Source organism: Trematomus bernacchii, unplaced genomic scaffold (genome assembly GCF_902827165.1).
Source record: "Trematomus bernacchii unplaced genomic scaffold, fTreBer1.1, whole genome shotgun sequence".
In the NCBI taxonomy this organism is placed as follows: domain Eukaryota; kingdom Metazoa; phylum Chordata; class Actinopteri; order Perciformes; family Nototheniidae; genus Trematomus; species Trematomus bernacchii.
Window position 1 is genome coordinate 3,865,712 of NW_022987342.1, and position 25,758 is coordinate 3,891,469.

Consider the following 25,758-nt stretch of genomic DNA (forward strand, 5'->3'; position numbering starts at 1 on the left):
ACTCTTTAGGTTTTTTTCAGATCAGTTAATGCTTTACCAAATGAAGGATTTTTGTATTGCATTCCACCCAATAACAATGCTTACTTCTATGCCCATATCATTAAGTGCCATATAAACATATGTTTTATATGTAACACTGTGCCCGTCATTAGATTCCACTCTTTTCCTATGACCTTTATTTTTACTCAGGAAAGCAATGAGGTATATACTTTGCTTACAATAGAGAAAAGTAAAAAAATTATAGAAACACAAATAGGAAGCATTATTAATAAGTAAAGTTGGTCAAATTTGACAAAAACTGTGCTCACTTGTACTTATTCAAAACCTACTTTTTCTTGTATAATGAAAGTATATTTTCAAATACAATATAAAATATATTATTCTCATTTATTGAAATATATTATATAAATATATATATATATATATATATATATATATATATGTATTTGTATATAAATTATGAAAAGTCAGCAGTATGGATGACAACGGTTGGCATGTTGCAATCTGTTCTTTAAAACTCTTACCTGTGTTCGGCTCACTGGACCTAACATTTGTGATGTATTCTGTCTCTGGCTCTAAATCTGAGTACTCTTCTGTGCGTATCGCTTGCATCTCTTTGCCTTGACTCCGTTTCAAGGACACAGCCGTTGCATCTATATGTACTTTTGCTGTTGGGTGTCGAGGGAATGGCACTGCTGCAAGAAAGCCATAATTTGACAGTAAATTAGTAAATAAAATGGTAATATGCACACATTACATGAAATAAATATGAAATGTCTTACCTTCTCTATATTCTGTGGAAAGAAATTCCTGGACCGATTCACTTAAATTACCATCCTTGTCTTCTGTGGCCACACTGAATAAATATTGCTGTCCAAGTTCAAGATCGTTTATTACAACTTGATTATTATCTTTGACGACCTTGTAACCCTCCAGTTTTCTAGCATTGCTCCAACCCCCTTTACTCCAGATTACTCTGAAGATCTTGGGCCCCTTCAGTCCCTTTGGCACTCCCCAGCTCAGGATCACAGAGTCTGTTGTCACTGGCTGGAACTCTATTTTACCAGGAGGGGGCACCACTGGCAATCATAAGAAAGCACAAGAAATAGTTTGTGTGATTCATGTTACACCTTATATCCAAACATGATAAACTGTGAAACATTTTTAACTCACACAGGCTCCATCCTCTGCTAGACTCTATGGGAAATACTCTTCTCCCATCACACGCACGCATTCGGTCCCTCACATTTGCATAAACGTAGCCTGCCAGTCAGGACAAGCCTACCCACATACATAAAGACCATCCAATATGGCAGCTTTGCCGCTTTCCTTTTACTCTTGATAGAGGATGGCGTCACCACTGCAAGAACCTTATCTCTGCGTCCCAGCCAAAAATCTGTGGGATAACTTCCTGAGGTTTGTAAAGCAGGTAAGGTTTTCACGGCCCTGCTCGCCTTGCTCAACCTGCTTTGGTTTTGCCTTTGCTCCTCGACAAGTGTATCAAGGTGTCCTGGCAAAAAATACCAGAAGATGAGAGCCCCGATTGCAGGGCTAGGGGATTTTTCTGAGGGGTCAGAGACATTTTATACTGGCGCATACAGCCTTCTGCAGACAGCCTGTACCTTCGCTGCTGCATGACAGACACGCTGGAGTAATTGATCAATGAAATAGCGCTGGTCAGGATGAGTATGGTGGGTCCATGTTTTGAGGTGGGCGTACATTTGTTGGGGCTCCGCCCACTGTACCCATTAGAGGGTGGCGTCTGTGTGAGTTATAACTGGAATAAGGTTAAGTATTGTAACCCAAGTTCTATGTTTAGTAATTTAATAATAATCTTTATTTTTTGTAAAGATGTGAACATTTTGGGTGGAAAATAACAAGATATAGAAATAATGTCAAGAGCACAACATGTTATGGTTTATACCTTTGCCTTACCCTTTGTCAAACCTATCATAAAATCTATCCACAACATTCAGCACAAAACTGTTTCGTTTTTTTCCAGGTGCAGTACATTTCAAAATAAAATGGAAGATTTTTGTAAAAGACAAAGGTACTAGTGTTTACTTCTGTAGTATTTACTCACCTGTAGATTGTGCAGAGTTTCGGCGTTCCTTACCACGAGATATCTGTAAAATAAAATAGTGTTAATAAAAAATTGCAGCATTTCACGATTACAGGATATTTTTGCCTCATTTACACGTGTTATGTTCACCGTTGCATTCAAGCTGCAGATCTGCATCTGAGTACTCCTGTCGAAGCTATTCCCCTCGGCTTTGTCACACACATTGATGAGCTTTTGAGTGTGCATGACTTCAATGTGTTTCGGTACCTGGAACTTGCGGTAGGATCTGGGATAGAAGGAAAGAATGGCTTACTGTTAACTGCAAAACTCCCGCTTTGGTTGGTAGGGGCTACCAAAATCCACATCAAATAAACGTTTCTAGTAGTTTCTTTTTGACACATTTAATCACATGATTTCAACTTTTAAATATGCCTTGCCCTGTTAACTTGCAAATTACTAATAGTTGAAATCAAAATGTCTTGTGACAGTTCTGTACATTTTGCCCTCCTCCTTCTTGTACGTGGAGTCAGCAGACACTCCTGACAATTCTTTTTTATGGAAGACAGACAGTAGACTCTTCCCCTCTCTCCCACCTCTCCACCCTGCCCACACTGGACCAGGACTTTAACACCCCCCCACACACACAGACACAACAAATCCAGCACCAGTCACTTTTACACTGCTATGGACATTTTTGCACTCACATTTTTGCACTCTCATTTGCACTATGTACACCATATTTTTTATATATATCCTGCTTACTTGAAGTAAACGGTTATTTTTGTGTTTTTTTTTGTAATTATTGAGTGTTCTTATATTTTAATGTGTTATTGTATATCTCGGGACTGTGGGAAACAGTATTTTGATCTTTCTGTGTGTACAAACATATTTTGAGATTGACAATAAAGTTGACTTTGACTGACTTGACTTTTACTTCACGCCCCCCCTGAAAGACATTACAATTGTAATATTTGCTGTTAAACTGACACTTATTGTATGTCATGCCAGTTACTGGCCTGAGAGTTAAACTGAACTCTCATAGTATTCTGCTTATCAAGAATATGTTTTATATGTAGAAAAACACACATATGAACAAAAACCTTACTTGAGCAAAAGTACCTACTACATGAAGAGTTCATCAAAACGTGTGAAGCAAATGTGAGGCTGTGAATTTATTTTTACTCACTCTTTGAAAGTTGGTTGGCCATCCATGCACTTGGAACAAAGTTTAAGTGAAACTTCCAGGGCATTCTGTTTATCAAGATTCAGTGTAGTTTATATTAAGATGATCCAAGTACTCACTGAGACATTTCATAACTTTTTGAAAAGATGATGTTGTGCAGGTGGAAACTAGGGCTGGGAACATTAACATGTTAACCCCTGCAATTAATATGGAAACCTTCAAATTAGGGCTGTCAAGTTAACGCGTTAAACTTTAAAAAAAAATGTACGCCACTAATTATTTTAACGCGATTAACGCATGTGTATTTTTTGTCCTCGGCCGCCCCGTAGTTTCAGAGTTCCTGCCGCCCGCTTGTGGCAGACCACACTTCCACGCTCACCGGCAGGCCCGGACTGGCCATCGGGAGGACCGGGAGGGTGTGTGTATGTGTGGAGCGACCGAGGCACACCTTACGTGTTGTTGTTGTTGTTGTTAGCATCTGGTGCTAGCTAACTACGCTAACGGATATAAGGAGCTGTTTCAATGAAAACAGAGGAGCGACATTTCGCCGACAACTGCGCCGAGCACTTGACTTTATGCAGGAAGCCAGACAGTGGGACATTGTACGAAAAGTCAGCACACTCAGCACGGATAGTGCGCGCAACGTGATTGCAGCGTCCAGGCAGCTCCCGTTCGAGCATATATGGCTTGAGCTGCACATAGCTCCAACGATCCATCACAGTGTCTCCACATTCTCACACACACACACACACACACACACACACACACACACACACACACACACACACACACACACACACACACACACACACACACACACACACACACACACTTTGTATTGTATTATTGTATGAGAGAGGTTCCAGGTTGAATTGAGGCGAATATTTGTAATGTTCAGAGGTTGTTGTGTTTAATATTCATGAGAATATTAGTCATTGTTCAAATGATAATAAACAAACATATAAAGCATATTTGTCCACTCATATGTTGATAAGAGTATTAAAAACTTGAAAAATATCCCTCTAAGTTACATTTAGAACAGATAAAAAATGTGCGATTAATTTATTAATTAATTCGCGATTACATATTTTAATCGACTGACAGCCCTACTTAAAATATAAAAGCAAATTAAAGCAAATTAATGAAATTACTAAATGTGCTTGCCTCGACGGGGAGGGATTGCATTGAATTAAAGCAGCGGGAGCAAACGCTTGCCTCGGGGAGGGAGAAAAAAAGCCACAGCGGAGAATAAACAGAAGGGTAACCATGGTAACTATGGGCGGGAAGTCTTCTTCGCTGCTTTTGTGGGCAGACTACAGCGCCACTTACAGGCCTGGCATATGTACTACAGCGTCTCCAGCGCTTTCGAGCGGCAATGGCCGGCCGTGGCCCAACCCCACATTCCCCTGATAGGTGGAGAGTTGGCCCAATAGCCGTAGGGCCACTTTACTGACGTCAGTAAAGTGTTCAAATCTGGATCAGTTTTTATCAGATCCGTTGCAGCCCCTTTTTTAGAGATTTGGGTATGGAGGAAAATAGAGAGGGTTGTGTTTTCTGACACTTGGTGAGTTCCCTGGAACACCGGGGACACATATTCATGTATAAAAGACGTACAAAAGTGCATTTTGCATGATAGGTCCCCTTTAAATGAAGAGGCAGGTCTATTGATGACTTCCTTGTCTCACAAACATGAAAAACCTTACTTGAGGAAAAGTACCTACTTTTCAGAGAAAGGTTTTTAGATCACAACGTGTAAAGAGAGTTTGTCGCCATAATTAATTTGAGGCAGTGAATTTATTTTTACTCACTCTTTGAAAGTTGGTTGGCCATCCGTGGACCACTCAGAACACTCGCTCACAGATCCACTGGGCACTGATTGTGGTGTCTTCGATCTGAAATTCATTTTTGTTTTAAGCTCTCTGAATGGTATAGATCGCAGGGTGCATAGAGAGCTAATCTCCACAATAAATGTATTTGAGGCTGTGAAGTTATTTTTACTTACTGTTTGGAAGCTGGATTGCCATCAATGGACTGGAAACGCGTTGATGGTGCTGTCCCCAATCTGAAATACATTTTGTTTTATTTCTTTTGTTTTATAACAAAAACATTTGGCTTTCTTCTTGAAACGCACATTCAGTCGGATAATGGTAACATTTACATTTTGCAATAACTTCAGTCCTATCTACTTGCAAGTTGTGAAGAGTAATAATTAGGTTTTCTTGTGAGAAAGTTCTGGACCTTTTGCCCTTGTCCTTCTTAGACTTTGAGTCAGCAGAAACTCCTGACAATATGTTGTTATGGAAACCAGACTGGAGACTCTCCACATTCCCCCTGAAAGGCATTTTAATTGTAAAATATTGATGCTGATCTGACATTTATAACACCAAAACTCAGTAATTACAGGCAATACAAGAATTTAAATGATTGAGGCATATAATATGAATTCACATTGGACTTTTCTAAAATAAAGAGGCAGGTCCATTGATGTCTTCCTTGTCTCACAAACATGTACAATCTTACTTGAGGAAAAAGTACAGACATTGAGTTCTCACCGAAAGGTTTTTAGATCAAAACGTGTAAAGAGAGCTAATCACCATAATGAATGTGTGGCTGTGAAGTTATTTTTACTTACTGTTTGGAAGCTGGATTGCCATCCATGGACCACTCAGAACACTCGCTCACAGATCCACTGGGCACTGATTGGTGTGTTTTCGATCTGAAATTCATTTGTGTTATGTTTTAACAATAAAAGATAGCTTTCTACTTTCAACATGCATCCAGGAGACAGGTGTCCGTGTCCCATGTGAAGCAAAGAGTCAAAAGGTTACCACGTCACATTACTACACATAGGTAACATAATGACTATGCCTTGTTCTAATTTTAACCAAAACCCTGATAGACCTAACTGGACAATTCTGTTTCACCCGATTACTCTTTGAAAATGAAAGAGGCATGTCTTCTGATAACTTCATTGTCATACCAACAGTCAAATTACTTTTACTTGGGCAAAAGTACATTGACCTATGAGTTTTACTCTCACGGAAATGTATATTGATCACAAAGTGCATAGAGAGCTAATCTCCACAATACATGTAATGGAGGCTGTGAAATTACTATGACTTACAGTTTGAAATCTGGATTGACACCAATGGACTGGACATAACTCTTCTTCAGAGTTCCACTGGGCTTTGATGGAGCTTTCCCCGATCTGAAATATATTTAGTTTTATGTTTTAACAACAACATTTGGCGTTCTACTTGACACGCACATTCAGTCAATGAATTTCAACATTTACATTTTGGCTTTAACTGCATTCCTATCTACTTGCAAATTATTACTGGTAGAAATCAGGTTTTCATGTGAGACAGTTCTGTACCTTTTGCCCTCGTCCGTCTTGTACTTTGAGTCAGCAGACACTCCTGATGATTCCTTTTTATTGAAGACAGACTGCAGACCCTTCACGGTCCCCCTGAAAGGCAAATAGTCATATTTGCTGTTAAACTGACACTGATTGTATGTCATGTCTGAGTTAAAGTGTAACTCTCATAGTATTCTGTTAATCAACAAATCCAGCACCAGTCACTTTTACACTGCTATGGACATTTTTGCACTCACATTTTTGCACTCTCATTTGCACTATGTACACCATATTTTTTATATATATCCTGCTTACTTGAAGTAAATGGTTATTTTTGTGTTTTTTTTGTAATTATTGAGTGTTCTTATATTTTAATGTGTTATTGTATATCTCGGGACTGTGGGAAACAGTATTTTGATCTTTCTGTGTGTCCAAACATATTTTGAGATTGACAATAAAGTTGACTTTGACTGACTTGACTTTTACTTCACGCCCCCCCTGAAAGACATTACAATTGTAATATTTGCTGTTAAACTGACACTTATTGTATGTCATGCCAGTTACTGGCCTGAGAGTTAAACTGAACTCTCATAGTATTCTGCTTATCAAGAATATGTTTTATATGTAGAAAAACACACATATGAACAAAAACCTTACTTGAGCAAAAGTACCTACTACATGAAGAGTTCATCAAAACGTGTGAAGCAAATGTGAGGCTGTGAATTTATTTTTACTCACTCTTTGAAAGTTGGTTGGCCATCCATGCACTTGGAACAAAGTTTAAGTGAAACTTTCAGGGCATTCTGTTTATCAAGATTCAGTGTAGTTTATATTAAGATGATCCAAGTACTCACTGAGACATTTCATAACTTTTTGAAAAGATGATGTTGTGCAGGTGGAAACTAGGGCTGGGAACATTAACATGTTAACCCCTGCAATTAATATGGAAACCTTCAAATTAGGGCTGTCAAGTTAACGCGTTAAACTTTAAAAAAAAATGTACGCCACTAATTATTTTAACGCGATTAACGCATGTGTATTTTTTGTCCTCGGCCGCCCCGTAGTTTCAGAGCGCATCGAGTTTAAAATACCATCTACAAGCTGATGCTGACAGCCCCGCTCCTGCCGCCCGCTTGTGGCAGACCACACTTCCACGCTCACCGGCAGGCCCGGACTGGCCATCGGGAGGACCGGGAGGGTGTGTGTATGTGTGGTGCGAGCGAGGCACACCTTACGTGTTGTTGTTGTTGTTGTTGTTAGCATCTGGTGCTAGCTAACTACGCTAACGGATATAAGGAGCTGTTTCAATGAAAACAGAGGAGCGACATTTCGCCGACAACTGCGCCGAGCACTTGACTTTATGCAGGAAGCCAGACAGTGGGACATTGTACGAAAAGTCAGCACACTCAGCACGGATAGTGCGCGCAACGTGATTGCAGCGTCCAGGCAGCTCCCGTTCGAGCATATATGGCTTGAGCTGCACATAGCTCCAACGATCCATCACAGTGTCTCCACATTCTCACACACACACACACACACACACACACACACACACACACACACACACACACACACACTTTGTATTGTATTATTGTATGAGAGAGGTTCCAGGTTGAATTGAGGCGAATATTTGTAATGTTCAGAGGTTGTTGTGTTTAATATTCATGAGAATATTAGTCATTGTTCAAATGATAATAAACAAACATATAAAGCATATTTGTCCACTCATATGTTGATAAGAGTATTAAAAACTTGAAAAATATCCCTCTAAGTTACATTTAGAACAGATAAAAAATGTGCGATTAATTTATTAATTAATTCGCGATTACATATTTTAATCGACTGACAGCCCTACTTAAAATATAAAAAGCAAATTAAAGCAAATTAATGAAATTACTAAATGTGCTTGCCTCGACGGGGAGGGATTGCATTGAATTAAAGCAGCGGGAGCAAATGCTTGCCTCGGGGAGGGAGAAAAAAAGCCACAGCGGAGAATAAACAGAAGGGTAACCATGGTAACTATGGGCGGGAAGTCTTCTTCGCTGCTTTTGTGGCAGACTACAGCGCCACTTACAGGCCTGGCATATGTACTACAGCGTCTCCAGCGCTTTCGAGCGGCAATGGCCGGCCGTGGCCCAACCCCACATTCCCCTGATAGGTGGAGAGTTGGCCCAATAGCCGTAGGGCCACTTTACTGACGTCAGTAAAGTGTTCAAATCTGGATCAGTTTTTATCAGATCCGTTGCAGCCCCTTTTTTAGAGATTTGGGTATGGAGGAAAATAGAGAGGGTTGTGTTTTCTGACACTTGGTGAGTTCCCTGGAACACCGGGGACACATATTCATGTATAAAAGACGTACAAAAGTGCATTTTGCATGATAGGTCCCCTTTAAATGAAGAGGTAGGTCTATTGATGACTTCCTTGTCTCACAAACATGAAAAACCTTACTTGAGGAAAAGTACCTACTTTTCAGAGAAAGGTTTTTAGATCACAACGTGTAAAGAGAGTTTGTCGCCATAATTAATTTGAGGCAGTGAATTTATTTTTACTCACTCTTTGAAAGTTGGTTGGCCATCCGTGGACCACTCAGAACACTCGCTCACAGATCCACTGGGCACTGATTGTGGTGTCTTCGATCTGAAATTCATTTTTGTTTTAAGCTCTCTGAATGGTATAGATCGCAGGGTGCATAGAGAGCTAATCTCCACAATAAATGTATTTGAGGCTGTGAAGTTATTTTACTTACTGTTTGGAAGCTGGATTGCCATCAATGGACTGGAAATGCGTTGATGGTGCTGTCCCCAATCTGAAATACATTTTGTTTTATTTCTTTTGTTTTATAACAAAAACATTTGGCTTTCTTCTTGAAACGCACATTCAGTCGGATAATGGTAACATTTACATTTTGCAATAACTTCAGTCCTATCTACTTGCAAGTTGTGAAGAGTAATAATTAGGTTTTCTTGTGAGAAAGTTCTGGACCTTTTGCCCTTGTCCTTCTTAGACTTTGAGTCAGCAGAAACTCCTGACAATATGTTGTTATGGAAACCAGACTGGAGACTCTCCACATTCCCCCTGAAAGGCATTTTAATTGTAAAATATTGATGCTGATCTGACATTTATAACACCAAAACTCAGTAATTACAGGCAATACAAGAATTTAAATGATTGAGGCATATAATATGAATTCACATTGGACTTTTCTAAAATAAAGAGGCAGGTCCATTGATGTCTTCCTTGTCTCACAAACATGTACAATCTTACTTGAGGAAAAAGTACAGACATTGAGTTCTCACCGAAAGGTTTTTAGATCAAAACGTGTAAAGAGAGCTAATCACCATAATGAATGTGTGGCTGTGAAGTTATTTTTACTTACTGTTTGGAAGCTGGATTGCCATCCATGGACCACTCAGAACACTCGCTCACAGATCCACTGGGCACTGATTGGTGTGTTTTCGATCTGAAATTCATTTGTGTTATGTTTTAACAATAAAAGATAGCTTTCTACTTTCAACATGCATCCAGGAGACAGGTGTCCGTGTCCCATGTGAAACAAAGAGTCAAAAGGTTACCACGTCACATTACTACACATAGGTAACATAATGACTATGCCTTGTTCTAATTTTAACCAAAACCCTGATAGACCTAACTGGACAATTCTGTTTCACCCGATTACTCTTTGAAAATGAAAGAGGCATGTCTTCTGATAACTTCATTGTCATACCAACAGTCAAATTACTTTTACTTGGGCAAAAGTACATTGACCTATGAGTTTTACTCTCCCGGAAAGGTATACTGATCACAAAGTGCATAGAGAGCTAATCTCCACAATACATGTAATGGAGGCTGTGAAATTACTATGACTTACAGTTTGAAATCTGGATTGACACCAATGGACTGGACATAACTCTTCTTCAGAGTTCCACTGGGCTTTGATGGAGCTTTCCCCGATCTGAAATATATTTAGTTTTATGTTTTAACAACAACATTTGGCGTTCTACTTGACACGCACATTCAGTCAATGAATTTCAACATTTACATTTTGGCTTTAACTGCATTCCTATCTACTTGCAAATTATTACTGGTAGAAATCAGGTTTTCATGTGAGACAGTTCTGTACCTTTTGCCCTCGTCCGTCTTGTACTTTGAGTCGGCAGACACTCCTGATGATTCCTTCTTATTGAAGACAGACTGCAGACCCTTCACGGTCCCCCTGAAAGGCAAATAGTCATATTTGCTGTTAAACTGACACTGATTGTATGTCATGTCTGAGTTAAAGTGTAACTCTCATAGTATTCTGTTAATCAAGATTATGTTTTATATGTAGAAAAACACACATTTGAATTCAAAGGAATTTAAACTGATACGCAATACTCTATTCACATGGAAAGTGAGGTAAGTGCAATTACAAAATACCTAAAAACAGTCATTACACATTTTACCAGAATCTAAAAGATTGAAGCTTGTAATATTTAATCTTATTGTTCTTTTAGAAAAATAAAGTGGCATGTCGATCACTTCTCGTCTCACAAACAGTAAAGATCTTCCTTGAGGAAAAGTACCTATACTTTGAGTTTTCAATTACGGGAAAAGTTTTTAGATCACAAAGTGTCTAGAGAGTTAATCACCATAAAGAATGTGAGGCTGCAAATTTATTTTTACTCACTCTTTGAAAGTCGGTTGGCCATCCATGGACCACTCAGAACACTCGCTCACAGATCCACTGGGCACTGATTGGTGTGTCTTCGATCTGAAATTATTTGTGTTGTGTATTAACAATCAAAGATAGCTTTCTACTTGCAACATGTATCCATTGCTTCTATGCCACTTTTGCTGTAAAAATGTAAATGTTCCCGCTGTGGGACTAATAAAGGATTTCTGATTCTGATTCTGATTCTGAAGACAGGTGTCCATGTCCAATGTGAAACAAAAAGTAAAGGGTTACTACATCACATTCTACTTCACATAGGTAACATATTGACGCCACCTGGTTTTCATTTCAACCCAAACCACGATTTTTCTTATGAATCTAACCAAACACTTCTGTTTTAACTGTTTACATTTCTGTTCTAAAATGAAAGAGGCATGTCCTTTGAAGACTTCATTGTCATACTAACAGTAAAAACAACTTTTACTTGAGCTAAAGTACATAGACCTATTGTGAGTTTAGATAAGATATACTTTATTTATCCCAAATTTGGGATTTTGTTCATAGCAATTATAAAGAGTATTAAAAAAAACAATTCTAAAAAAATGTATTTGCACCCTGAAAGGTATATAGATCACATAGTGCATAGAGAGCTAATCTCCACAATAAATGTATTTGAGGCTGTGAAGTTATGTTTACTTACTGTTTCGAAACCAAATTGCCATCAATGGACTGGACATAACTCTTCTTCAGAGTTCCACTGGGCTTTGATGGAGCTGTCCCCGATCTGAAATACATTTAGTTTTATGTTTTAAGTACAACATTTGGTGTTCTACTTGACACATATATCCATTTACCTGTGTAGTGCACATTATTCGAAGGGTCATGACAGCGGGTTTCAGTCTATGCTTTAGTTGTGTGTCCGAAAGTTCTCCGTCTTCGTGCCGAATATTCAAAACTAAGCTGAGATGTTATCCAATTACAAAACACCAAAACTCAGTAATTACAGGCAATACATCAATTAAAAATAATTTAGGCATACAATACGTATTTAAATTGTACTTTTCTTAAAGTGGACCTATCATGCTGTATTTGAATAATATATTGTAGGGCCATACCTATATAAAACATGTCTGCGAAGTTTTTTTTTCAAAATACCAAACAGATCATGCATTTTAGCCATGCCTCATTTTGCTCTATTTGCTCTTTCCAGCCCTGTTTTTGCAGGGGGCTGATTCTGTGACGTAGCTTTAATGCAAATGAGGTGCAGCTGACCACGCCCCCCTGCAGGAGAGGGGAGCGTGCTTTGAGATCAGCTGCTGGGCTGTCAGAAGAAAGGGAGAAAAAGAGATCTCCGTCTTCCGTGTTTTATTCTTATATATGATTATATAGAGTCGTTATTCATTTGTTTTAAAGCTCAATAAATAACAAAGACCTTTGACCGGCACTTTTCAAATTTTGTCCGGAAGATTTAAACTTTAACGGAGATGTTGACCGGCGAAAAAAAATCTAACTGAAACTCTGTCGCACGGTCCCCTCGTTCCTTGGAAGAGGCGGAGAGGTGGGTGTTTGTCATCTGCTGGTGGACTAACTAACGAATTACAGTGCTTGCCTCGACGGGGAGGGATTGCATTGAATTAAAGCAGCGGGAGCAAACGCTTGCCTCGGGGAGGGAGAAAAAGAGCCACAGCGGAGAATAAACAGAAGGGCAACCATGGCAACCATGCGCGGGAAGTCTTCTTCGCTGCTTTTGTGGCAGACTACAGCGCCACTTACAGGCCTGGTATATGTACTACAGCGTCTCCAGCGCTTTCGAGCGGCAATGGCCGGCCGTGGCCCAACCCCACATTCCCCTGATAGGTGGAGAGTTGGCCATATAGGTGGAGCATATAGGCGGAGCTCCTCATTCCAGACGTCAGAGAATTTTCAAATCTGGATCAGTCTGTATCAGATCCGTTGCAGCCCCGTTTTTAGAGATTTGGGTATGGAGGAAAAGAGAGGGTTGTGTTTTCTGACACTTGGTGAGTTCCCTGACACACCGGGGACACATATTCATGTTTAAAAGACGTACACAAGTGCATTTTGCATGATAGGTCCCCTTTAAATGAAGAGGTAGGTCGATTGATGACTTCCTTGTCTCACAAACATGTAAAACCTTACTTGAGGAAAAGTACCTACTTTTCAGAGAAAGGTTTTTGGATCACAACGTGTAAAGAGAGTTAGTCGCCATAATTAATTTGAGGCAGTGAATTTATTTTTACTCACTCTTTGAAAGTTGGTTGGCCATCCATGGACCACTCAGAACACTCGCTCACAGATCCACTAGGCACTGATTGTGGTGTCTTCGATCTGAAATTCATTTTTGTTTTAAGCTCTCTGAATGGTATAGATCGCAGGGTGCATAGAGAGCTAATCTCCGCAATAAATGTATTTGAGGCTGTGAAGTTATTTTTACTTACTGTTTGGAAGCTGGATTGCCATCCATGGACCACTCAGAACACTCGCTCACAGATCCACTGGGCACTGATTGGTGTGTTTTCGATCTGAAATTCATTTGTGTTATGTTTTAACAATAAAAGATAGCTTTCTACTTTCAACATGCATCCAGGAGACAGGTGTCCGTGTCCCATGTGAAACAAAGAGTCAAAAGGTTACCACGTCACATTACTACACATAGGTAACATAATGACTATGCCTTGTTCTAATTTTAACCAAAACCCTGATAGACCTAACTGGACAATTCTGTTTCACCCGATTACTCTTTGAAAATGAAAGAGGCATGTCTTCTGATAACTTCATTGTCATACCAACAGTCAAATTACTTTTACTTGGGCAAAAGTACATTGACCTATGAGTTTTACTCTCACGGAAATGTATACTGATCACAAAGTGCATAGAGAGCTAATCTCCACAATACATGTAATGGAGGCTGTGAAGTTACTATGATTTACAGTTTGAAATCTGGATTGACACCAATGGACTGGACATAACTCTTCTTCAGAGTTCCACTGGGCTTTGATGGAGCTTTCCCCGATCTGAAATATATTTAGTTTTATGTTTTAACAACAACATCTTGCGTTCTACTTGACACGCACATTCAGTCAATGAATTTCAACATTTACATTTTGGCTTTAACTGCATTCCTATCTACTTGCAAATTATTACTGGTAGAAATCAGGTTTTCATGTGAGACAGTTCTGTACCTTTTGCCCTCGTCCGTCTTGTACTTTGAGTCAGCAGACACTCCTGATGATTCCTTTTTATTGAAGACAGACTGCAGACCCTTCACGGTCCCCCTGAAAGGCAAATAGTCATATTTGCTGTTAAACTGACACTGATTGTATGTCATGTCTGAGTTAAAGTGTAACTCTCATAGTATTCTGTTAATCAAGATTATGTTTTATATGTAGAAAAACACACATTTGAATTCAAAGGAATTTAAACTGATACGCAATACTCTATTCACATGGAAAGTGAGGTAAGTGCAATTACAAAATACCTAAAAACAGTCATTACACATTTTACCAGAATCTAAAAGATTGAAGCTTGTAATATTTAATCTTATTGTTCTTTTAGAAAAATAAAGTGACATGTCGATCACTTCTCGTCTCACAAACAGTAAAGATCTTCCTTGAGGAAAAGTACCTATACTTTGAGTTTTCAATTACGGGAAAAGTTTTTAGATCACAAAGTGTCTAGAGAGTTAATCACCATAAAGAATGTGAGGCTGCAAATTTATTTTTACTCACTCTTTGAAAGTCGGTTGGCCATCCATGGACCACTCAGAACACTCGCTCACAGATCCACTGGGCACTGATTGGTGTGTCTTCGATCTGAAATTATTTGTGTTGTGTATTAACAATCAAAGATAGCTTTCTACTTGCAACATGTATCCATTGCTTCTATGCCACTTTTGCTGTAAAAATGTAAATGTTCCCGCTGTGGGACTAATAAAGGATTTCTGATTCTGATTCTGATTCTGAAGACAGGTGTCCATGTCCAATGTGAAACAAAAAGTAAAGGGTTACTACATCACATTCTACTTCACATAGGTAACATATTGACGCCACCTGGTTTTCATTTCAACCCAAACCACGATTTTTCTTATGAATCTAACCAAACACTTCTGTTTTAACTGTTTACATTTCTGTTCTAAAATGAAAGAGGCATGTCCTTTGAAGACTTCATTGTCATACTAACAGTAAAAACAACTTTTACTTGAGCTAAAGTACATAGACCTATTGTGAGTTTAGATAAGATATACTTTATTTATCCCAAATTTGGGATTTTGTTCATAGCAATTATAAAGAGTATTAAAAAAAACAATTCTAAAAAAATGTATTTGCACCCTGAAAGGTATATAGATCACATAGTGCATAGAGAGCTAATCTCCACAATAAATGTATTTGAGGCTGTGAAGTTATGTTTACTTACTGTTTCGAAACCAAATTGCCATCAATGGACTGGACATAACTCTTCTTCAGAGTTCCACTGGGCTTTGATGGAGCTGTCCCCGATCTGAAATACATTTAGTTTTATGTTTTAAGTACAACATTTGGTGTTCTACTTGACACATATATCCATTTACCTGTGTAGTGCACATTATTCGAAGGGTCATGACAGCGGGTTTCAGTCTATGCTTTAGTTGTGTGTCCGAAAGTTCTCCGTCTTCGTGCCGAATATTCAAAACTAAGCTGAGATGTTATCCAATTACAAAACACCAAAACTCAGTAATTACAGGCAATACATCAATTAAAAATAATTTAGGCATACAATACGTATTTAAATTGTACTTTTCTTAAAGTGGACCTATCATGCTGTATTTGAATAATATATTGTAGGGCCATACCTATATAAAACATGTCTGCGAAGTTTTTTTTTTCAAAATACCAAACAGATCATGCATTTTAGCCATGCCTCATTTTGCTCTATTTGCTCTTTCCAGCCCTGTTTTTGCAGGGGGCTGATTCTGTGACGTAGCTTTAATGCAAATGAGGTGCAGCTGACCACGCCCCCCTGCAGGAGAGGGGAGCGTGCTTTGAGATCAGCTGCTGGGCTGTCAGAAGAAAGGGAGAAAAAGAGATCTCCGTCTTCCGTGTTTTATTCTTATATATGATTATATAGAGTCGTTATTCATTTGTTTTAAAGCTCAATAAATAACAAAGACCTTTGACCGGCACTTTTCAAATTTTGTCCGGAAGATTTAAACTTTAACGGAGATGTTGACCGGCGAAAAAAAATCTAACTGAAACTCTGTCGCACGGTCCCCTCGTTCCTTGGAAGAGGCGGAGAGGTGGGTGTTTGTCATCTGCTGGTGGACTAACTAACGAATTACAGTGCTTGCCTCGACGGGGAGGGATTGCATTGAATTAAAGCAGCGGGAGCAAACGCTTGCCTCGGGGAGGGAGAAAAAGAGCCACAGCGGAGAATAAACAGAAGGGCAACCATGGCAACCATGCGCGGGAAGTCTTCTTCGCTGCTTTTGTGGCAGACTACAGCGCCACTTACAGGCCTGGTATATGTACTACAGCGTCTCCAGCGCTTTCGAGCGGCAATGGCCGGCCGTGGCCCAACCCCACATTCCCCTGATAGGTGGAGAGTTGGCCATATAGGTGGAGCATATAGGCGGAGCTCCTCATTCCAGACGTCAGAGAATTTTCAAATCTGGATCAGTCTGTATCAGATCCGTTGCAGCCCCGTTTTTAGAGATTTGGGTATGGAGGAAAAGAGAGGGTTGTGTTTTCTGACACTTGGTGAGTTCCCTGACACACCGGGGACACATATTCATGTTTAAAAGACGTACACAAGTGCATTTTGCATGATAGGTCCCCTTTAAATGAAGAGGTAGGTCGATTGATGACTTCCTTGTCTCACAAACATGTAAAACCTTACTTGAGGAAAAGTACCTACTTTTCAGAGAAAGGTTTTTGGATCACAACGTGTAAAGAGAGTTAGTCGCCATAATTAATTTGAGGCAGTGAATTTATTTTTACTCACTCTTTGAAAGTTGGTTGGCCATCCATGGACCACTCAGAACACTCGCTCACAGATCCACTGGGCACTGATTGTGGTGTCTTCGATCTGAAATTCATTTTTGTTTTAAGCTCTCTGAATGGTATAGATCGCAGGGTGCATAGAGAGCTAATCTCCGCAATAAATGTATTTGAGGCTGTGAAGTTATTTTTACTTACTGTTTGGAAGCTGGATTGCCATCCATGGACCACTCAGAACACTCGCTCACAGATCCACTGGGCACTGATTGGTGTGTTTTCGATCTGAAATTCATTTGTGTTATGTTTTAACAATAAAAGATAGCTTTCTACTTTCAACATGCATCCAGGAGACAGGTGTCCGTGTCCCATGTGAAACAAAGAGTCAAAAGGTTACCACGTCACATTACTACACATAGGTAACATAATGACTATGCCTTGTTCTAATTTTAACCAAAACCCTGATAGACCTAACTGGACAATTCTGTTTCACCCGATTACTCTTTGAAAATGAAAGAGGCATGTCTTCTGATAACTTCATTGTCATACCAACAGTCAAATTACTTTTACTTGGGCAAAAGTACATTGACCTATGAGTTTTACTCTCACGGAAATGTATACTGATCACAAAGTGCATAGAGAGCTAATCTCCACAATACATGTAATGGAGGCTGTGAAGTTACTATGATTTACAGTTTGAAATCTGGATTGACACCAATGGACTGGACATAACTCTTCTTCAGAGTTCCACTGGGCTTTGATGGAGCTTTCCCCGATCTGAAATATATTTAGTTTTATGTTTTAACAACAACATCTTGCGTTCTACTTGACACGCACATTCAGTCAATGAATTTCAACATTTACATTTTGGCTTTAACTGCATTCCTATCTACTTGCAAATTATTACTGGTAGAAATCAGGTTTTCATGTGAGACAGTTCTGTACCTTTTGCCCTCGTCCGTCTTGTACTTTGAGTCAGCAGACACTCCTGATGATTCCTTTTTATTGAAGACAGACTGCAGACCCTTCACGGTCCCCCTGAAAGGCAAATAGTCATATTTGCTGTTAAACTGACACTGATTGTATGTCATGTCTGAGTTAAAGTGTAACTCTCATAGTATTCTGTTAATCAAGATTATGTTTTATATGTAGAAAAACACACATTTGAATTCAAAGGAATTTAAACTGATACGCAATACTCTATTCACATGGAAAGTGAGGTAAGTGCAATTACAAAATACCTAAAAACAGTCATTACACATTTTACCAGAATCTAAAAGATTGAAGCTTGTAATATTTAATCTTATTGTTCTTTTAGAAAAATAAAGTGACATGTCGATCACTTCTCGTCTCACAAACAGTAAAGATCTTCCTTGAGGAAAAGTACCTATACTTTGAGTTTTCAATTACGGGAAAAGTTTTTAGATCACAAAGTGTCTAGAGAGTTAATCACCATAAAGAATGTGAGGCTGCAAATTTATTTTTACTCACTCTTTGAAAGTCGGTTGGCCATCCATGGACCACTCAGAACACTCGCTCACAGATCCACTGGGCACTGATTGGTGTGTCTTCGATCTGAAATTATTTGTGTTGTGTATTAACAATCAAAGATAGCTTTCTACTTGCAACATGTATCCATTGCTTCTATGCCACTTTTGCTGTAAAAATGTAAATGTTCCCGCTGTGGGACTAATAAAGGATTTCTGATTCTGATTCTGATTCTGAAGACAGGTGTCCATGTCCAATGTGAAACAAAAAGTAAAGGGTTACTACATCACATTCTACTTCACATAGGTAACATATTGACGCCACCTGGTTTTCATTTCAACCCAAACCACGATTTTTCTTATGAATCTAACCAAACACTTCTGTTTTAACTGTTTACATTTCTGTTCTAAAATGAAAGAGGCATGTCCTTTGAAGACTTCATTGTCATACTAACAGTAAAAACAACTTTTACTTGAGCTAAAGTACATAGACCTATTGTGAGTTTAGATAAGATATACTTTATTTATCCCAAATTTGGGATTTTGTTCATAGCAATTATAAAGAGTATTAAAAAAAACAATTCTAAAAAAATGTATTTGCACCCTGAAAGGTATATAGATCACATAGTGCATAGAGAGCTAATCTCCACAATAAATGTATTTGAGGCTGTGAAGTTATGTTTACTTACTGTTTCGAAACCAAATTGCCATCAATGGACTGGACATAACTCTTCTTCAGAGTTCCACTGGGCTTTGATGGAGCTGTCCCCGATCTGAAATACATTTAGTTTTATGTTTTAAGTACAACATTTGGTGTTCTACTTGACACATATATCCATTTACCTGTGTAGTGCACATTATTCGAAGGGTCATGACAGCGGGTTTCAGTCTATGCTTTAGTTGTGTGTCCGAAAGTTCTCCGTCTTCGTGCCGAATATTCAAAACTAAGCTGAGATGTTATCCAATTACAAAACACCAAAACTCAGTAATTACAGGCAATACATCAATTAAAAATAATTTAGGCATACAATACGTATTTAAATTGTACTTTTCTTAAAGTGGACCTATCATGCTGTATTTGAATAATATATTGTAGGGCCATACCTATATAAAACATGTCTGCGAAGTTTTTTTTTCAAAATACCAAACAGATCATGCATTTTAGCCATGCCTCATTTTGCTCTATTTGCTCTTTCCAGCCCTGTTTTTGCAGGGGGCTGATTCTGTGACGTAGCTTTAATGCAAATGAGGTGCAGCTGACCACGCCCCCCTGCAGGAGAGGGGAGCGTGCTTTGAGATCAGCTGCTGGGCTGTCAGAAGAAAGGGAGAAAAAGAGATCTCCGTCTTCCGTGTTTTATTCTTATATATGATTATATAGAGTCGTTATTCATTTGTTTTAAAGCTCAATAAATAACAAAGACCTTTGACCGGCACTTTTCAAATTTTGTCCGGAAGATTTAAACTTTAACGGAGATGTTGACCGGCGAAAAAAAATCTAACTGAAACTCTGTCGCACGGTCCCCTCGTTCCTTGGAAGAGGCGGAGAGGTGGGTGTTTGTCATCTGCTGGTGGACTAACTAACGAATTACAGTGCTTGCCTCGACGGGGAGGGATTGCATTGAATTAAAGCAGCGGGAGCAAACGCTTGCCTCGGGGAGGGAGAAAAAGAGCCACAGCGGAGAATAAACAGAAGGGCAACCATGGCAACCATGCGCGGGAAGTCTTCTTCGCTGCTTTTGTGGCAGACTACAGCGCCACTTACAGGCCTGGTATATGTACTACAGCGTCTCCAGCGCTTTCGAGCGGCAATGGCCGGCCGTGGCCCAACCCCACATTCCCCTGATAGGTGGAGAGTTGGCCATATAGGTGGAGCATATAGGCGGAGCTCCTCATTCCAGACGTCAGAGAATTTTCAAATCTGGATCAGTCTGTATCAGATCCGTTGCAGCCCCGTTTTTAGAGATTTGGGTATGGAGGAAAAGAGAGGGTTGTGTTTTCTGACACTTGGTGAGTTCCCTGACACACCGGGGACACATATTCATGTTTAAAAGACGTACACAAGTGCATTTTGCATGATAGGTCCCCTTTAAATGAAGAGGTAGGTCGATTGATGACTTCCTTGTCTCACAAACATGTAAAACCTTACTTGAGGAAAAGTACCTACTTTTCAGAGAAAGGTTTTTGGATCACAACGTGTAAAGAGAGTTAGTCGCCATAATTAATTTGAGGCAGTGAATTTATTTTTACTCACTCTTTGAAAGTTGGTTGGCCATCCATGGACCACTCAGAACACTCGCTCACAGATCCACTAGGCACTGATTGTGGTGTCTTCGATCTGAAATTCATTTTTGTTTTAAGCTCTCTGAATGGTATAGATCGCAGGGTGCATAGAGAGCTAATCTCCGCAATAAATGTATTTGAGGCTGTGAAGTTATTTTTACTTACTGTTTGGAAGCTGGATTGCCATCCATGGACCACTCAGAACACTCGCTCACAGATCCACTGGGCACTGATTGGTGTGTTTTCGATCTGAAATTCATTTGTGTTATGTTTTAACAATAAAAGATAGCTTTCTACTTTCAACATGCATCCAGGAGACAGGTGTCCGTGTCCCATGTGAAACAAAGAGTCAAAAGGTTACCACGTCACATTACTACACATAGGTAACATAATGACTATGCCTTGTTCTAATTTTAACCAAAACCCTGATAGACCTAACTGGACAATTCTGTTTCACCCGATTACTCTTTGAAAATGAAAGAGGCATGTCTTCTGATAACTTCATTGTCATACCAACAGTCAAATTACTTTTACTTGGGCAAAAGTACATTGACCTATGAGTTTTACTCTCACGGAAATGTATACTGATCACAAAGTGCATAGAGAGCTAATCTCCACAATACATGTAATGGAGGCTGTGAAATTACTATGATTTACAGTTTGAAATCTGGATTGACACCAATGGACTGGACATAACTCTTCTTCAGAGTTCCACTGGGCTTTGATGGAGCTTTCCCCGATCTGAAATATATTTAGTTTTATGTTTTAACAACAACATCTTGCGTTCTACTTGACACGCACATTCAGTCAATGAATTTCAACATTTACATTTTGGCTTTAACTGCATTCCTATCTACTTGCAAATTATTACTGGTAGAAATCAGGTTTTCATGTGAGACAGTTCTGTACCTTTTGCCCTCGTCCGTCTTGTACTTTGAGTCAGCAGACACTCCTGATGATTCCTTTTTATTGAAGACAGACTGCAGACCCTTCACGGTCCCCCTGAAAGGCAAATAGTCATATTTGCTGTTAAACTGACACTGATTGTATGTCATGTCTGAGTTAAAGTGTAACTCTCATAGTATTCTGTTAATCAAGATTATGTTTTATATGTAGAAAAACACACATTTGAATTCAAAGGAATTTAAACTGATACGCAATACTCTATTCACATGGAAAGTGAGGTAAGTGCAATTACAAAATACCTAAAAACAGTCATTACACATTTTACCAGAATCTAAAAGATTGAAGCTTGTAATATTTAATCTTATTGTTCTTTTAGAAAAATAAAGTGACATGTCGATCACTTCTCGTCTCACAAACAGTAAAGATCTTCCTTGAGGAAAAGTACCTATACTTTGAGTTTTCAATTACGGGAAAAGTTTTTAGATCACAAAGTGTCTAGAGAGTTAATCACCATAAAGAATGTGAGGCTGCAAATTTATTTTTACTCACTCTTTGAAAGTCGGTTGGCCATCCATGGACCACTCAGAACACTCGCTCACAGATCCACTGGGCACTGATTGGTGTGTCTTCGATCTGAAATTATTTGTGTTGTGTATTAACAATCAAAGATAGCTTTCTACTTGCAACATGTATCCATTGCTTCTATGCCACTTTTGCTGTAAAAATGTAAATGTTCCCGCTGTGGGACTAATAAAGGATTTCTGATTCTGATTCTGATTCTGAAGACAGGTGTCCATGTCCAATGTGAAACAAAAAGTAAAGGGTTACTACATCACATTCTACTTCACATAGGTAACATATTGACGCCACCTGGTTTTCATTTCAACCCAAACCACGATTTTTCTTATGAATCTAACCAAACACTTCTGTTTTAACTGTTTACATTTCTGTTCTAAAATGAAAGAGGCATGTCCTTTGAAGACTTCATTGTCATACTAACAGTAAAAACAACTTTTACTTGAGCTAAAGTACATAGACCTATTGTGAGTTTAGATAAGATATACTTTATTTATCCCAAATTTGGGATTTTGTTCATAGCAATTATAAAGAGTATTAAAAAAAACAATTCTAAAAAAATGTATTCGCACCCTGAAAGGTATATAGATCACATAGTGCATAGAGAGCTAATCTCCACAATAAATGTATTTGAGGCTGTGAAGTTATGTTTACTTACTGTTTCGAAACCAAATTGCCATCAATGGACTGGACATAACTCTTCTTCAGAGTTCCACTGGGCTTTGATGGAGCTGTCCCCGATCTGAAATACATTTAGTTTTATGTTTTAAGTACAACATTTGGTGTTCTATTTGACACACATATCCATTTACCTAATTTCAACATTATTTTTTGGCAGTAACTTCAGACCTATCTACTTGCAATTCATTAACGCTAGAAATCAGTTTTTCTTGTGAGACAGTTCTGTATCTTTTTCCCTCGTCCTTCTTAGACTTAGAGTCAGCAGACACTCCTGAGAATTCGTCGTTACGGAAAACAGATCGAAGACTCTCCACATTCCCCCTAAAACTCATTTAAATTGTGAAATTATTGTATGTGATGTTCGTTCATTTTTAGTACTGTATGCACTTGGAACAAAGTTTAAGTGAAACTTTCAGGGCATTCTGTTTATCAGGGCATTCTGTTTATCAAGATTCAGTGTAGTTTATATTAAAGCTCCCATGTCATGCTTTTCCGGTTATTACCCGTCCCCTTGTGTGTTATGAAGGTTTTTATGCATGTAAACGGTGTGCAGAGTCAAAACCCTCAAAGTACACCCTGTAGCGAGTAAAACTCTAACACAGAAAATACCTCCCCAAAACGCCTCGTTGGAGATACGTCACTGCCCATTTGAGTCTTCCATTTAGTTCCGGGTACCGCCTGATGTCATGCGGTACCCGGAACGAAATGGACCAATCCCGAAGAGCTATGGCCACACCAGCAGCGTCGTGTTCCTCCTCCAGAGGTTCGAAGAACCGGCATTTCACAGACGAAAGCTTCCAAAACATTGCCCAGTTTGAGGCCGGATATGCACAGCTTGTTTGGACCGTTTGGAGCAGGGGAAGATCTGGGTATACAACCTGTAAGTTTGCATTGTTATTTGTGTATTTATCAAACAAGACTGTTTAAATGTGTAAACTGTGTTGGACTGCTAAGCCATTGACACAGTGCTAACTAAGTTGCTAGAGTTTCCATATATCAACTCTAATATCAGCAGATGGCCTTGCATACATGTATCTCATAGCAGGAGAATGTCTGCATTCACACACAAAATACCTATTGACAGTATACTCCGGGTGATTTGCCGGTCAGTCGCGAAACGTAATTACATTATAGCTGGCGTAGCGATCTAACACACGGAGCTAGAGCTAGTTTCGGTCAGAAAAACATTTTTGTGATGCTACGTTGCTAGCGTTTAAATATATCAACTACAATGTCAGCAGATGGCCTTACATGTTTGTCATGGCAGGAGAATGTCTGCAGTCACACACACGGAATACTCATACAGTATACTGTACTGTGATTTACCGTACATTGTGACCGTACATATACTGCATGTAGCTAACGAGGCTAGCTGTATGCTAGCGCAAAACAATGTATTCATGCAAGTTACATTGTATGACCGAACGTAGCAGAATACCCGTATACGATTGCAATTATAAACACGTTATTGCTAGCCTAATATGAACCACTAGCTTTTGTTCATAGTAGTTTTATTACACTGCATTATAGTTGCCTTTCCTCCAAGCTAACGTTCATATCGTGTTAGCTACCAAGGTAAACAAAGCTAGGTTAGCATATTAGCAGGCAAGCTGTTCATTACACAACTACTACTAACGAATCTAAAACAACTAAGTTTCTCTAATATTTTGTGATTTGCATTTGATTTCGTCCAGCCAGATCCTGGCGGACAATCCATGACGGGGAAGGGATTCTACTACTACTGAGGGTGCTAAAAGGCACCGCACCGACTGTGCGCAGGCAAGATGCGAGGAGGAGGAATGGATGATATACCGTGTATATATGTATATTTATGTTCATTTTGTACATTTCTAAAAATAAAGTTTAATGGAAATACTTAGTAGGCCTATCCTTTCTTCCCTGAATTCATATATAGCAAACCATGATTTGATTTCTCATCAAACAGTAGTAGTTTATAACGGGTAAAAATAACTTACTCTTTGTTATGAGAGTAGCTCGTAGGCCACAACGGAAAGACAAGGAGACATACACGAGTTTACAAAACCACGGCACATTTATTGTAGTAAATGCAGAGACAGGTGGTCGAGGGGAGAGGGTCGCTCAGTTCGTCCTTCTGCAGCCGCTTTGGAGAGAGACTCCGGGCCGCTGGGATTAATAGCACCGGCTACGGAGGTGTCCGTGATCGCGCTGATTACCCTCTTCAGCTCCACCCCACCGTAAGACAAAGGCCCTGAGGCCGTCACACTCTTCTATAACAACAGTTAAAAATATATATGTATATAAAATATACCGCTGTACCGACGCCATGATAAGACTGATGTTACGCTGAGAGCAGCCGGGAAAAGCACTGACATGGGCGCAGCCTCTCTGGTGGTTGACTAATCAGAACGAGTGGCCGAGCTGACCAATCGGAGCACACTAGGCTCACAGGGAGGGGGGGGCAAGAGCTCCAACGAGTCGTTTAGTGGAGAAAGTGAATACTGCTGAATACACATGCTTGACAGAGATGCTGTATGCGAAACCAATGTGAGTTTGGAAAATTGCACAGTATAAATCTATTTTAGTATACCTCAACAATGTAATTATG

General features: G+C 39.3%; 1 protein-coding gene across 1 annotated transcript in view; it reads right to left on the bottom strand.

Annotated features, from left to right (window-relative positions):
- LOC117481775 overlaps positions 1–25,758 on the bottom strand; it is a 39,412-nt gene that overhangs the window by 6,211 nt on the left and 7,443 nt on the right. Inside the window, exons 4-32 of the mRNA XM_034129676.1 lie at positions 23,149–23,232; positions 22,464–22,547; positions 21,918–22,010; positions 21,666–21,749; positions 21,174–21,257; positions 20,980–21,063; positions 19,418–19,501; positions 18,733–18,816; positions 18,187–18,279; positions 17,935–18,018; positions 17,443–17,526; positions 17,249–17,332; positions 15,686–15,769; positions 15,001–15,084; positions 14,455–14,547; positions 14,203–14,286; positions 13,711–13,794; positions 13,517–13,600; positions 11,955–12,038; positions 11,270–11,353; positions 6,622–6,714; positions 6,370–6,453; positions 5,878–5,961; positions 5,248–5,307; positions 5,054–5,137; positions 2,213–2,348; positions 2,084–2,126; positions 783–1,079; positions 525–695 (exon numbers count right to left, since the gene is read on the bottom strand). Coding sequence (XP_033985567.1) covers positions 525–695; positions 783–1,079; positions 2,084–2,126; positions 2,213–2,348; positions 5,054–5,137; positions 5,248–5,307; positions 5,878–5,961; positions 6,370–6,453; positions 6,622–6,714; positions 11,270–11,353; positions 11,955–12,038; positions 13,517–13,600; positions 13,711–13,794; positions 14,203–14,286; positions 14,455–14,547; positions 15,001–15,084; positions 15,686–15,769; positions 17,249–17,332; positions 17,443–17,526; positions 17,935–18,018; positions 18,187–18,279; positions 18,733–18,816; positions 19,418–19,501; positions 20,980–21,063; positions 21,174–21,257; positions 21,666–21,749; positions 21,918–22,010; positions 22,464–22,547; positions 23,149–23,232 — 2,759 coding nt within the window. The remainder of the gene's footprint in view (positions 1–524; positions 696–782; positions 1,080–2,083; positions 2,127–2,212; positions 2,349–5,053; positions 5,138–5,247; positions 5,308–5,877; positions 5,962–6,369; positions 6,454–6,621; positions 6,715–11,269; positions 11,354–11,954; positions 12,039–13,516; positions 13,601–13,710; positions 13,795–14,202; positions 14,287–14,454; positions 14,548–15,000; positions 15,085–15,685; positions 15,770–17,248; positions 17,333–17,442; positions 17,527–17,934; positions 18,019–18,186; positions 18,280–18,732; positions 18,817–19,417; positions 19,502–20,979; positions 21,064–21,173; positions 21,258–21,665; positions 21,750–21,917; positions 22,011–22,463; positions 22,548–23,148; positions 23,233–25,758) is intronic.